Below are 14,726 nucleotides of genomic sequence, written 5' to 3'. Positions count from 1 at the left end.
TGTGAAGGAAATAGAACAAGGATGTGACTCCAAAGTAGAGGGGCCAGGGACAGTCTCAAGGGAGGGGACATATGAGCAGAGACTAAACTGGGCCATTGGTGAGGTTGCGGCTGTGGAGGGCCCCTGCTTCCTAGTCAGTGCAGGAACACTGGGTGCTGTGTGATTCCATCCACAGGACAAGCCTGGAACTGGCAAATCTATCGAGACAAAATTGTCCTGTGGTGGCCGGGCTGGGTAGGAAGGGGAGACTGCCACTGGGCAGGAGGAGTCTTTTGAGGTTGGTGGGAAATGTCTGAAAACTAGATTGGGATGCTGGCTGCACACTCCAACTTCACGAAGGAGCCAAGGATCTAGCCAGGCAGCGGCTCATGCCTGTAATCCCAGGGCTTTGGGAGGCCGAGGTGGGAGGATCGTTTGAGCTCAGGAGTTCGAGACCACCCTGGCCAACATGCTGAAACCTCTTCTCTATAAATTTTTTTTAAAAAAATTAGCGGGGGGTGGTGGCCTGTGTCTGTAATCCCAGCTCCTCCAGAGGCTAAGGTGGGAGGATCGCTTGAGCTCAGGAGGTCAAGGTTGCAGTGAGCCGAGCTCACGCCACTGCACTCCAGCCTGAGCCACAGAGGGAGACCCTGTCCAAAAAAAGCAGCAGCATGGCCGGGCGCGGTGGCTCACGCCGGTAATCCCAAGCACTTGGGGAGGCCAAGGCAAGTGGATCACCTGAGGTCAGGAGTTCAGACCAGCCTGGCCAACATGGTGAAACCCAGTCTCCACTAAAAATACAAACAAATTAGCTGGATGCGGTGGCGTGCGCCTGTAGTCCCGCTACTTGGGAGGGTGACGCAGGAGAATCGCTTGAACCCAGGAGGCGGAGGTTGCAGTGAGCTGAGATCGCGCCACTGCACTCCAGCCTGGGCGACAGAGCGAGACTCCGTCTTAAAAAAAAAAAAAAAAGGCAGCACAGGGTCGTGCACTCGGAACGGGTGAGCTTCGTGGCGTGTACACTCAGCGAGACTCGTCCAGCAAAGCCGGGAGTCCGCGCGGGCTGCAGCGCTGCGTCGGGTCCAGCTGAGAGCCAGCTGCCGCGGTCGTCCCCGCCGGGCTCGCGCTGGTTGGCCCTTACGCCACGGCGTGGAGCCGCAACCTCGGGCGCCCATTGGTAGGCCGGCAGGGGGCGGGGCGCGGGGGCGGAACCGGAACCGGCGGTCGCTCGGGGGAGGGGCTTCGCGGGCTCCTGTGGCGGCGGCTGGAGCTGTAGCCGCGGTGGCGGAACCGGAGGCGGCCGCTGCATCCTGGAGCCCCGTAGTGCGGGGCCGCGTCCAGGCCACTGGAAGAGTTCGAGGCCCGGTCTGCGCCGGCTGAGTGTGCGGGCCCGTGCGGCTCGGAGCCTCCGCCGCCCGTCGAGCCCCTCTGGGCGCAGGCCGACCGGCCATGGGGTCCCTGTTCCGGAGCGAGACCATGTGCCTGGCGCAGCTCTTCCTGCAGTCAGGCACGGCCTACGAGTGCCTCAGCGCCCTGGGCGAGAAGGGCCTGGTCCAGTTCCGAGACGTGAGTGTCGCCCGGGAGACGCGGGCCGCACCTGCCCTCCTGGCGCTCCCCATCCTGCGGTTCGCTGGGGTCCTCCCGCCGCGAGCGCTGGGGAAGGGCGCGCCCGTCCCCATTGCCCAGACGGGGAAGCCGGCGCCCCAGCTCAGCGGGCAGAGCTTCCCGGATCGCGGGCTGAACCCAGAGTTGCCAGCCGTCTGTTTGGTCCACGGCTGCTCTGCTCGGGTTAGTTAGGGTCGCCCCTGTGTGGTCTTCATTAGCTCGGGGCACCAAGCTCAGCGGGAGATGAAATACCACAAAGGCCTCTTGGAGTCCTTTTGGAATTTACAGGGGTTGGGGAGGGCACATTAACCAAATAAATCAGAAAATGTCAACCAGAAAATGTTCGCTATAAAGAAAAAAATGGGTGATGTGAAGATGATTCTGGTGGGAGGTCCGTTTGAAGGTGTAGTCAAGGAAGGCCTCCTGGAGAAGGTGATATTTCAGCTGAGGCCGAAATAGAAGGGAGCCAGCCTTGGGGAAGATCTGGGGAGAGGGTCCTTGTTGGAGGGAACAGGGAGAGCCCAGACAGAGCCTGAAATGGGAAGGAGCTGGGTGGCAGCTCCTTGAGGAGAGGGATTTTTGTCTGTTTTGGTCACTGATGCATGTGTGTAAGGACTTAAAAACTCAGTCATTATTTGTCAAATGGAAGCTGTCTCCCCTACAAGTAATAAACATTTGTTTGTCCATTTGCTTGTTTATTGTTTGTCTCCACCAAGGACTGTCAACCTCTGAGGGTAAGGAGCCTAGCACAGTCCTTGGCAGTCATTGGCATCAGTAGGCATTTGTTGAATGAACAGACAAGCTTTTCTTGACTGCCTGCTATGTTCAGGCACTGTTTTTGGTGCTGGGGACTCGGTGGTGAGCAAGGCAGACACAGTCCCTGTGTTCCTGGAGCTCCTGGTGTGGGAGGAGACAGATTAAACACTCTGATTATGAGCTGTGATAAGTGCTAAGAAGGCAAAGAACAGGGCGTGGAGAGGAGACCGTGAAGCAAGTCCGTACTGACAGAATTGAAATCCACTCAGGGGAACATTTTATTTCCTGGGCACCACTTTCATCTCCTGTTTCCCTTCATCTTCCTGAGGGGTCCTTAATTTCAAAAGGGAAGAGCCCTACCCCAGATCTGATATCAGTTGATATAAGATATCTAATATCAGATCAACCCCATAAGGCGGTTGCAAAGTCATGGAAAAACTCCTGAGTGACAGGCGAGGGTGCAGGGCGGTTCTGGGTTCCTGGAGCCACTTGGGTTTCTGCAGGTTGTACCCATTCACCTGGTGGATGCTGCGCTGAGCTGAGTAGCACCCAAAGATTCAGGCAACAGTTGCAGGCGCAACAGGCTCCTACATTTGTAGCGGGTAGATGTTTTTCATCGGTTGGTACTCAAGCCAAGACACTTAACCACACTTCAATCTTACAGGTTTGAGCAAATGCTCTAATCACTACGAAGATTCCAGTTTCATTAAGCGCCACTACCCCCGGTGGTAGAGTGCACCCAGGATCCTTTTTAACTGAATGTCAGTGAAAGGAGAAGAAAGTGTTGTTCATCTTTTTCCAGAAGGAAATAAAACTACAGTCACTGTGATGAGCTCTTGGGTGGTGCTAGGTTTGCAGTGTGTCTGTAGGCTGTTTCCTACTGACTTTGTGGTGGTGACCAGATGGGATCACTGTTAGTAACCCTTGCAAGGGAAAGGGGGCAGGCAGGTGGTGAATTCCGTGGTGACAGCCAGTAGGAAGGCCTGGAGAAGCAAGGTCATTCAGCTGATGGGGAGGACTCCCTGAAGGGAAAGTTCTCACTTCTGTTACAGTTCTCAGTCTAAGAACAGGTTTCCTCTTTAGCCCTTCAGCTGAAGTGGGAGTATCAATGGTGTGAATATCAGGATAAACAGCACCAGGTCTCCTCTGCTGGTTTTACTAGGTTAAATGTGCCTTAAATTGAATCTACATTAAAATGTACCTTATACCATTAACCTTGAATTAGGGCGTTGCTCTAAAATGAAAAAAAACCCCAAAATTAGTCAAAGAAACCATGCAATAGAAAAAACGTTAATATATGTAAGCTGGTGATGGTAGTGTATGTCAAATCCATGTTTGTATTATTGCCACAGAAATTTACCTCTTTTTAAAAAGATTCTACTACTTGTGGAACGATTATGTCCATTTAGAGTTAATACTATTTGATGTTGAAGGGAGAAAATGGAAACTGAGAAGTAGCATCCTCTGACAGCTTTAGATGCAAGCTTCCCTTCCAGTTTCTCAGTTCTATAGAAACAGATTGTGTTTGAATCATTAGGAACCGGGAAGCGGTTACTTTAGAGTAGTTTGAACTCCAAAAATGAATGAGAAGGTGACAAACAGAAGTGAAATTAGAATTTTTATCTTTCTTCTGGTTAATTCTTTTAAAAAAATCCAAAAAAAATGGAACAAGAACTGAGCGTTTGGAGTAGACACCAGGTTGAATAGTTTCATATCAAGTTGCATCTTAATTGTGTCTTGAGAGTGCCCAGTACAAATCCTGGATGCAGTAAAGATACATTTCATATCTTAAATGGCTTTCAGCATGAATGATTACTGTACATTTTTAAAGTATAAAAATAATAGATGTCCATTGTGAGAGCTGTGGAAAATGTAAGAATAAGAACATATCTTGTATGATCCCAGGGTCTAGAATTAAACTTTAACTTTTTTGGCTAATATTGGATGATCAACACTTCTCAATGTTTAAAAATGTCCATATCTATCTTTATATATGTATATATATTTGAGATGGACTTTTACTCTTGTTGCCCAGGCTAGAGTGCAATGGCATGATCTCACCTTACTGCAGCATTCACCTCCTGGGTTTAAGCTATTCTCCTACTTCAGCCTCCTGAGTAGGTGGGGTTATAGACATGTGCCACCCCTCCTGGCTAGCTTTGTATTTTTAGTAGAGACAGCATTTCTCCATGGTGGTCAGGCTGGTCTCGAACTTCCGACCTCAGGTAATCCACCCGACTCGGCCTCCCAAAGTGCTGGGATTATAGGCGTGAGCCACTGCCCCTAGCCCGTATTTATGTATTTTTATATAATTGAAACCACACCAAAAAGATCCTAATCTACTTTACATAGAAATCATGACTAACTTCCTAATTTTATTAAATGTTCTTTTACAACTTTTTAAAATTGTTTTAAACTTTGTATCATAAGAAGTAGAGGAAGAGTACAGTGTACCCTGATGTATCCTTAATGTAAACTTAGTTTTTTTCTCACCTCCCAGACTAGATCATTTTGAAGCAAATCCAAGATACATAATTTCACTTTTCAATAAGTATCTTTAAAAGATAATTTTTTTTTTTTTTATGAAGTCTTACTCTGTTGCCCAGGCTAGTGGCGCAATCTCAGGTCACTGCAACCTCTGCCTCCCAGGTTCAAGTGATTCTCGTGTTTCAGCCTCCCCAACAGCTGAGATTATAGGCAGGTGAGATTACAGGTGCATGCCACCGTGCCTGCCAAATTTTTGTATTTTTAGTAGAGACGGGGTTTCACCCTGTTGGGCAGCTTGGTCTTGAACTCCTGACCTCAAGTGATCCACCCACCTTGGCCCCCAAAGTGCTGGAATTACAATCATGAACGACTGTGCCTGGCCTAAAAGATAAAAAATTATTACCAACATTGTATCTGAAAATTTAAATAACACGTTTCTTAATATAATATCAAATACCTGGTCATTTAAAACATCATTTTTAGTAAATGCAGTCGGCCGGGCATGGTGGCTCACACCTGTAATCCCAGCACTTTGGGAGGCTGAGGTGGGTGATCATGAGGTCAAGAGATTGAGACCATCCTGGCCAACACGATGAAAGCCCGTCTCTTCTAAAAATACAAAAAAATTAGCCGGGCATGGTGGCATGTGCCTGTGGTCCCAGCTACTCGGGAGGCTGAGGTGGAAGAATCGCTTGAACCCAGGAGGCGGAGGTTGCAGTCAGCCGAGATTGCACCACTGCACTCCAGCCTGGTGACAGAGCAAGATTCCATCTCAAAAAAAAAAAAAAAAAAAAAAAGTACAGTCATCAATTGTATGGCAGAACCATAATTTTTATACAACTTAATTGAGGTGTATCGTGGAGTTTATCTATGATTTTTAGAAAGTTTATGGAGGCTGGGCGCAGTGGCTCAGACCTGTAATCCCAGCACTTTGTGAGGTTGAGGTGGGCAGTTCACCAGGTCAGGAGTTCAAGACCAGCCTGAGCAACACGTCGAAACCTTGTCTCTACCCAAAATACAAAAATTAGCCGGGCGTGGTGGCACGTGCCTGCAATCCCAGCTACTTGGGAGGCTGAGGCAGGAGAATCAATTGAACCTGGGAGGTGAAGGTTGCAGTGAGCTGAGATTGCGCCACTGGACTCCAGCCTGGGTGACACAGTGAGACCCTATCTTAAAAAAAATAAAAAATAAAAAAAAAAGTAAGTTTATGGAGTCATGCATCCATTGCCACAATCGTTTTATAGTTAATCCTCATTCCTATCTCTGGCCCTAGCACCCACTAATCTTCTGGCTACCTGTAGGGTTACCTTTTCTGGACATTACATATAAGTGTAATCACACAATATGTGTCCTCTTGTGTCTGGCTTCTTTCACTTAGTATGAAAGTCATCCAGGCCAGGCTCAGTGGCTCACACCTGTAATCCCAGCATTTTGGGAGACCAAGGCGGGCGGGTGAATCACCTGAGGTCAGGAGTTTGAGACCAGTCTGGCCAACATGGTGAAACCCCATCTTTACTAAAAATACAAAAATTAGCCAGACTGGTGGTTCACGTCTGTAATCCCAGCTACTCAGGAGGGTGAGGTAAGAGAATCGCTTGAACCCGGAAGGTGGAGGTTGCAGTGAGCCAAGATCCTGCTACTACATTCCAGCCTGGGTGACAGAGTGAGTCTCTGTCTCAAAAAAAAAAAAAAAAAGAAGAAAGGAAAGTCAAAGTCATCCCTGTTGTTGCATGGGTCAGTAGTTCATCCCTTTTTATTGCTAAGTAGCATTCCATTGTCTGGATATAGACTGTTATTTATTTATTTATTTTGAGACAGCCTCCCGCTTTCTCACCCAGGCTAGATTACAGTGGTGTGATCACTGCCCACTGCAGTCTCAACTTCCTGGGGTCAAGTGATCCTCCTGCCACAGCTTTCTGAGTAGCTGGGACCACAGGCATGTGCCACCAGGCCTGGCTAATTTTTTATTTTTTGTAGAGATGGTGTCTCACTATGTTGCCCAGGCTGGTCTCAAACTACTGGCCTCAGGTATCCTCCCACCTCAGCCTCCCAAAGTGCTGGGATGATCAATGCAAGCCGCTGTGCCTGGCTGTAATTTCTTTAACTGTGCTGGTTGTAATTTCTTTAACTAGTTTTTTCTATTGTTAGATTTTTGGGTTATCATTTTTTCTTTTTCCCAGAGATTGATGTTGTCATAGATAAATATTTGTCTGTATCCATAGCATTTTCCTTAGGTTAAATTTCTTCATATGATACTGTTGGGCAAAGAATGATTTTCAGGAATTTTTTTTTTTTTGAGACAGGGTCTTGCTCTGTCACCTGGGCTGGAGTGCAGTGGCGTGATCTTGGCTTCTTGCAAGCTTTGCTTCTCGGGCTCAAGCGATTCTCGTGCCTCAGCCTCCCGAGTAGCTGGGGTTATGGATGTGCGCCACTACACCCGGCTGATTTTTCTTTTTTTTTTTTTTCCTTGAGACAGGGTCTTGCTTTGCTGCCCAGACTTGAGTGCAGTGGCACAATCTCAGCTCACTGCAACCTCCGCCTCCTGGGTTCAAGCAATTCTTCTGCCTTGCCTCCTGAGTAGTTGGGATTACAGGCACCTGCCACGGTGCCTGGCTAATTTTTGTATTTTTTTGTAGCGACGAGATTTCACCATGTTGGCCAGGCTGGTCTTGAACTCCTGACCTCAGGTGATCTCCCCGCCTCGTCCTCCCAAAGTGTTGAGATTAAAGGTGTGAGCCATGTGCCCTGCCTAATTTTTGTATTTTAGCAGAGTTGGGGTTTTACTATGTTGGCCAGGCTGGATTTTCAGACTTTTTTGATAATAGTTGACAAATTGCTCTCCAGAAAAGTTGCGACAGTTTATGGTCCCATTTAATAGTCTATGAGAGTGTACTTTGCCAGTGTTTTATTTTTTACATGAAAGTATTTTTAAATTTTAGAAATTTAAACTGTATTTTTTGGCTGGGCACTGTGGAACATGCCTGTAAACACAGCACTTTGGGAGGCCGAGGTGGGCAGATCACGAGGTCAAGAGATTGAGACCACGCCAGACGACATGATGAGACCCTATCTCTATTAAAAATACAAAAAAATTAGCTGGGTATGGTGGTGCACGCCTGTAGTCCCAGCTAATCAGGAAGCTGAGGGAGACTTGTTTGAACCTGGGAAGCAGAGGCTGCAGTGAGCCGAGATCACGCCACTGTACTCTAGCCTGGTGACAGAGCAAGACTCCGTCTAAAAGAAAGAAAGAAAGAAAGAAAGAAAGAGAGAGAGAGAGAGAGAAAGAAATTTAAGCCATATTTTTCATTCTTTTCTCAGCTGAACCAGAATGTAAGTTCTTTCCAAAGAAAATTTGTTGGTGAGGTGAAGAGGTGTGAAGAGCTAGAGCGAATATTGGGTAAGTTTATTTTCTGATTTAATAACTTAAATAATTACCTTTATATAGGCAAACTTTGTTCCGTTTAGAAATATTAGAAAATATAGGCAAGCAGAAAGGAAAAAAAGAAATTGGATTTTCATCATTCAGAGGTAATCACAGTTATGAAGGCCTGTATTATTTTTCTGTATTTTTTATTATTCATCTATAAAAGTAAAGATTTACAAACGTAACAGCCAGGTTATTTTGTTGTCACTCTTGTTTTTTAGTTAACAGTACTTAGCATAACATCTTTTCATGTCAGTAGACATAGATTTTGATCCGTCATTGTTTTTGATGGGAGCATAGTATTTGATTGCATTAATATTAGCGTACCATGACTTATTTAACCAATCCCTTGTAGTTTATTATAACTTAAAAACATTGTACATGTTAATATATTTCCTAATTTAAAATTTTATCAAGTAACAAGGGAGGCAGGAAATGGCAGATAGATGGGTTGACAATAATTTCCTTTTTCTGGGGGCTTCCTTTGCCAATGTGTTAGATCGGTGCTCTCTGATTGTTAAGCATTTAAACTCAGTAGCCCAGGGCTACTTTTTTTATCTCTAAAATCTTTATGATCTTAGCCTGATATTGGTCATTGTCAAATCAAGCCTCGAGGTTCTCACTGAAGTGGAGGGAAAATGACAGACAGTGGACTGAAGTACAAAGCTTGTTTTTTTGTGTTTTTTTCAGATACAGTCTCCCTTTGTCACCCAGGCTGGAGTGCAGTGGTGTGATCTCGCTCACTGCCGCCTCCACCTCCTGGGTTCCAGTGATTCTCCTGCCTCAGCCTCCGAGTAGCTGGAACTATAGGTGTGTGCCATCACACCTGGCTAATTTTTGTATTTTTAGTAGAGATGGGTTTTCGCTATGTTGGCCAGGCTGGTCTTGAACTTCTGACCTCAAGTGATCTACCCACCTTGGCCTTCCAAAATGCTGGGATTATAGGTGTGAGTCACTATGCCCGGGCTATTTTTTTAGGTTGGGGATTTTTAAGAGTAACAGGAGGGCCAGGCGCGGTGGCTCACGTCTGTAATCCCAGCACTTTGGGAGACCAAGGCGGGTGGATCACGAGGTCAAGAGATCGAGACCATCCTGGTCAACATGGTGAAACCCCATCTCTACTAAAAATACAAAGAATTAGCTGGGCATGGTGGCGCGTGCCTGTAATCCCAGCTACTCAGGAGGCTGAGGCAGGAGAATTGCCTGGACCCAGGAGGCGGAGGTTGCGGTGAGCCGAGATCACGCCATTGCACTCCAGCCTGGGTAACAAGAGCGAAACTCCATCTCAAAAAAAAAAAAAAAAGAGTAACAGGAAATTTTAGTCATCTGAAATCTAGTCCTATTCATATTGCTTGAGTTCCAAGTTATTTGCATGGCTTGTGTATGTTAGTGGCATCATATTCCAGTCTTTGCAACCTGGGTGAGTCATTGGACAGATGGTGTATTTAGAATGAGGATTTTAAAGGCAGGGCAAAAGTGATAACATATTTGGCATATCTAGGACTTCCTGTAGCTTAAACTGTATCAAAAGAATTCAGGGCTGGACATGATGGCTCACGCCTGTAATTCCAGCACTTTGGGAGGCCAAGATGGGAAGATCACTTGAGTCCAGGAGTTTGAAACCATTCTGGGCAACATACTGAGACCCTGTCTCCATAAAAAATAAAATTAGCCAGGCAAGGTAGCATGTGCCTGTCTTTGATACTTGGGAAACTGAAGTGGGAGGATTGCTTGAGCCCAGGAGTTTGAGGTTATCATGAGCCAGGATGACATACCACTGTACTCCAGCCTGGGCAGCAGAGTGCAGCCCCATAAGAATACAGACTTAAAAAAGTAAAAAAGGGCTCCTCAAATTTAGATGTAAGCTAGGCATGGTGGGGCACATGTCTGTAGTCTCAGTTACTCTGAAGGCAGAGGCAGGAGGCTCTCTTGAGCCCAGGAATTCAAGGCTAGCCTGGGCAACATAGTGGGACACCTGTCTCTTAAAAAAAAAAGAATAAATTCAAATATAAATTGGTTAAAACAATTTGCATTCATTTCTAGAAACCTCTTAAACCCAAGTGTTTCCTTTGCTATCTTGGTAAGGCATAATTTCTTTTTTTTCTCCTTCCTTCTTTACCTGCCTCTCTCCCTCTGTAAACTAATTAGTAACACTTCTAAATATTAGGCCTGATAATGACTAGCAGGTGTTGTGACTTTTATCCTAAGGAAAGGGATGCTTCATGGAATTGAAAACATAAACCAAATAAAGTAGTTAATTTTGGCTGGTATACTGTTAGTTTCATGAATCTAGTTTTTTTTTTTTATTTTATTTTTAATGACCGAAACAAAAAACATCTAAAACCACAGCTTCTAGAAGAACCACTTGTTCTTGCCAGTCTTGTACCACTTTTTGTACCACTTGCCAGTCTTGTACCATTCTTTGAACTTGACCTTCCGTTGGGCCTTGCGTTTAAGAGCAGGGTCTCTGAAGACCCTAATGGTTTTGTCCAACGGGATTTCCACAGGGTACCTTGTGGGCATGAGGTCATTATAGTTATAAACCTTCACAGAAGACTTGATCTTTGACCTCTTGGCAATCTTCTTGCCCGTGGCAGCAGACCCCAGAGTTGCCGGCTGTCTGTGTGGTCCGCGGCTGCTCTGCCCCGGTTAGTTAGGATCGCCCCCGTGTGGTCTTCATCAGCTCGGGGAACCAAGCTCAGCAGGAGATGAAATCCCACAAAGCCCTCTTGGAGTCCTTTTGCAATTTATGGGGGTTGGGGAGGGCACATTAACCGAATAAATACGTCAACCAGAAAATGTTTGCCGCAGGGGCGGTCTGAGGTGCCATGATCAGTGTTCTTCACGAGGATTGGCTTTGTGTCCAGGGTAGTATCTGGCCACGACTGGCACCACTTTCTCGGGTTTCATGAACTTGCCCATTTTTAGAGCCACCCTGACACTTGCTCCCACAGGCTGTGGATGGCAGCGAGTAGAAGACCCAGCCTAGCTTCTGAATCTAGTTTTTAACTTCAGTGGTAAAGCAGTTCAAGCTGTCCTCAGCCACAGCCTCAGGGCTGACTGGGAATTGCAAGAGTGCCTGGCTCTTGGTGCTGGGTGGGTTTCCGGGTAGTGGTTGTGATTTTCTTGATGGATTGATGGATGCCCATCTCTTTCTGAGGGCATCTGCAGAGAATTCACATTGCCAGCTTCTGTGGGGGCTATCGTGGGTCTGTCACTTGGGTTATTCTTACACTTCCCAGTGTGCCCCAACCTCTGCTTCATTCTGCAGATGTAGAGACAGCTGACTCAAAAGTTCTTTAACTAGAATATTAGAAACGAAAAAGTGGGGGGGATTTCAGAAAAGGTTTATCCAGATTGTTGTTAATTCTTTTTTTTAAATCACTAGGAAATAGAAGAGGTCGTTGTTTATTTTGTCTCTGCAGCAGATCTCTCTAGACAGCATTGTTTTTGGAAACAAGATTGCCAAAAGTGACCAAGAAGTCACTTGGAGCAACCAAGATTTTTGTGCATTTAGACATTGATTTGTAGATGACCTGGGGAAGGCTAGGATTTAAAACGTTTCTGACTGAAAAAAGTATTTTAGTATGTTTTAGTATCTAACTGTTTAACTTTTATTTTCACAGTGTATTTGGTCCAGGAAATTAATAGAGCAGATATTTCCCTTCCTGAAGGAGAGGCCAGCCCTCCTGCGCCACCCCTGAAACAGGTTCTGGAAATGCAGGTAACTTGCTTCTGAAGAAGCGATTTGCAGCCATTGATCTCAGGGCTGCCTACTTACTTATTTTATGATGTCTAATGCTTTTCTGCCTTTCTTCTCAAAACCACGGAAAATGGTGATCTCTCTAGGCAGAGTGTTAAAGACCACTATCATGATTAACCCTTGGTAATAGATTATCTGTGATAAATTTTAATGGCAATTCAGTTTTCTTTTACAGTGTAAGGCATGTGAGTCCTTCCCAGGTGGTGGTGAACAGAGGCAACAAGAATCAGGCCATCAAGCCTGATTCATGATCTTGTACTGTTTCAGAAAGTTCATCCCAGGGTCACCCATGCCTTAGCTGCCTCTTCTTGTGCAAGGAATTAAGACTTCAGTCGTGTGCCTTCACAGCCCTCCCACATTCACCTTGGCCCTCCCCCATTTAATTTTTGGAAGCTGGTATGCAGTCTGTGGGTTGTCTTGGGGGGGCAGCAAGCAGCATTCTGTCACCCTGAGTTCCCTGGCTGATGTGCTGGGGATACAGGTGTTCCCGGTGAGAGCACTTGCCTGTGCTGTTTATTAGTATCCCCCACCCCATGAATTCGTTCCTCACCCTGTGAAATAGGAGCTCTTAATATCTCTTCTAAAACAATTATCATTGTATAACTGAAGCCATTCAATTGCTGCTTCCTTTGTTTATCTGGGATGAAGTCATTCAGCACTTGAGGAGACTCCAGAGAGAACCCTCCAACCAGCTGAGTAAAAGCAGTCATCTGGCTTGGCCTGTTTGATGGGTTGGTCGTGATATAATTACAAACATAGTGATGACTGTGTACAGTATAAGGCAAAGCAGAAGTAATGAATGTAGTATGTTAAGTGGTTTTTTGAATATAAGTTTTCATTGACTCAGTGATTTGCTTTACAGATTTTTGCTTCTGAAGTTTTAATACTTATGTGTTTTGTTTTTTTTTTGAGACAAAGTCCCACTCTGTCACCCAGGTTGGAGTGCAGTGGCGTGATCTCGGCTCACTGCAACCTCTGCCTCCCGGGTTCAAGCGATTCTCCTGCCTCACCCTCCCAAGTAGCTGGGACTATAGGTGTGTGCCACCATGCCCAGCTAATTTTTGTATTATTAGTAGAGATGTGGTTTCACCATATTGGCCAGGCTGGTCTCAAACTCCTGACCTTGTGATTTGTCCAACTTGGCCTCCTAAAGTGCTGGGATTACAGCCATGAGCCACTGCGTCCAGCAATGCTTAAGTATTTTTAAGGATGTTTAGTATGTAACTAACTATTAAAGATTCTCATGAATTTTTTTTTTTTTGAGGCAGAGTCTTGCTCTGTTGCCCAGGCTAGAGTGCAGTGGCATGATCTTGGGTCACTGCAACCTCCGCCTCCTAGGTTCAAGCAATTCTCCTGCCTCAGCCTCCCAAGTAGCTGAGATTACAAGTGCCTGCCACTGTGCCTGGCTAATTTTTGTATTTTTAGTAGAGACAGTGTTTCACCATCTTGGCCAGGCTGGTCTTGAACTCCTGACCTCATGATCCACATGTCTCAGCCTACCAAAGTGCTGGGATTATAGGTGTCAGCCACCGCTCCTGGCAGATTCTCATGAATTTTTATGCTCAATTAATTGTGTAAATGTGACTGCATAGAAACTCATATGCTAGAGACTAGGAAAATGTTAGAAAAGATTATCTAAACATATCCTGTGTTGCAAAAAAAGGAAATGTAGACTTAAAGAGGAGGATTCTTTGATGCGTGACATGGATAAGCAGACAAAGGAGATCCGCAAGAAATGATGGCACTTGCGGATAGAAAAGAGGGCCAGTCTTGGGGATCTCATAGTCATCACAGCCTCCGGAATATTTTAGCTCATATGTGGCATGAACCTCACAAAAATTACCTAAATTAATATAAAACAATAAATGGGCTTTTATTTCTATTTTTTTTTTTTTTGTTTATTTTGAGAAGGAGTCTTGCTCTGTTGCCCAGGCTGGAGTGCAATTGTGCCATCTCCACTCACCGCAACCTCCATCTCCTGGGTTCAGGTGATTCCCCTGCCTCAGCCTCCTGAGTAGCTGGGATTACAGGTGCACACCACCATGCCCAGCTAATTTTTTTGTATTTTTAGTAGAGACAGGGTTTCGCCATGTTGGCCAAGCTCGTCTCAAACTCCTGACCTCAAGTGATCCACCCTCCTCGGCCTCCCAAAGTGCTGGGATTACAGGCCTGTGAGCCACTGTGCCTGGCCAATAATGGGCCTTTAAAACCTTTGCATGTTTTCGTATCCCTACCAAACTCACATAAATTCTTGCTTTTTAAAGCCCCCACTGGGGCCAGGCATGGTGGCTCACACCTGTAATCCCAGCACTTTGGGAGTCCAAAGTGTATGGATCACCTGAGGTCAAGTGTCAGGGCTAACCTGCAGACTGACTTAGCGATGGATGAACAAATTCACTCAAATAAATCTCTAGTGAAAGAGTGGGCTGGGGGTCCATGGCCAATCACAGACAATGCTGAGAGAGATAGCAGCTATTGGCCTTGAGTAGCTGGCACTCCAGGCATTTATTCAGTGTAGATTTAATAACAGAGGCTCTGAGTCAACACACTTGTGCATAATGATTAAAGGCCAGGTTCTGAGGCCTAAAGCAAACACCATTTGTGGGTGATAAATCTGGTTGGCTTCCCCTTGAGAGAGCCATCTGGCCTGTGAAAGATTAAAGGTTATTTTTAGGATCACATGAGTAAACAAGTTATTCAGATAAACTGCTT

The 14,726-nt window shown here is 45.8% G+C and overlaps 1 protein-coding gene across 1 annotated transcript in view; it reads left to right on the top strand.

Annotated features, from left to right (window-relative positions):
- Positions 1-1,428: 1,428 nt before the first annotated feature.
- Positions 1,429-14,726, top strand: part of ATP6V0A2 (ATPase H+ transporting V0 subunit a2) — a 46,419-nt gene continuing 33,121 nt past the window's right edge. The window contains exons 1-3 of the mRNA XM_064379610.1: positions 1,429-1,545; positions 8,146-8,224; positions 11,878-11,975. Of these exons, the coding sequence (XP_064235680.1) occupies positions 1,429-1,545; positions 8,146-8,224; positions 11,878-11,975 (294 nt within the window). The remainder of the gene's footprint in view (positions 1,546-8,145; positions 8,225-11,877; positions 11,976-14,726) is intronic.

This window comes from Aotus nancymaae, unplaced genomic scaffold (genome assembly GCF_030222135.1).
Source record: "Aotus nancymaae isolate 86718 unplaced genomic scaffold, 86718_ANA_hifiasm-v0.15.2.pri h1tg000021l, whole genome shotgun sequence".
NCBI classification, from domain to species: Eukaryota; Metazoa; Chordata; class Mammalia; order Primates; family Aotidae; genus Aotus; species Aotus nancymaae.
Note: the sequence above shows the minus strand (reverse complement) of the source record. Positions and strands in the feature narration are given on the sequence as shown.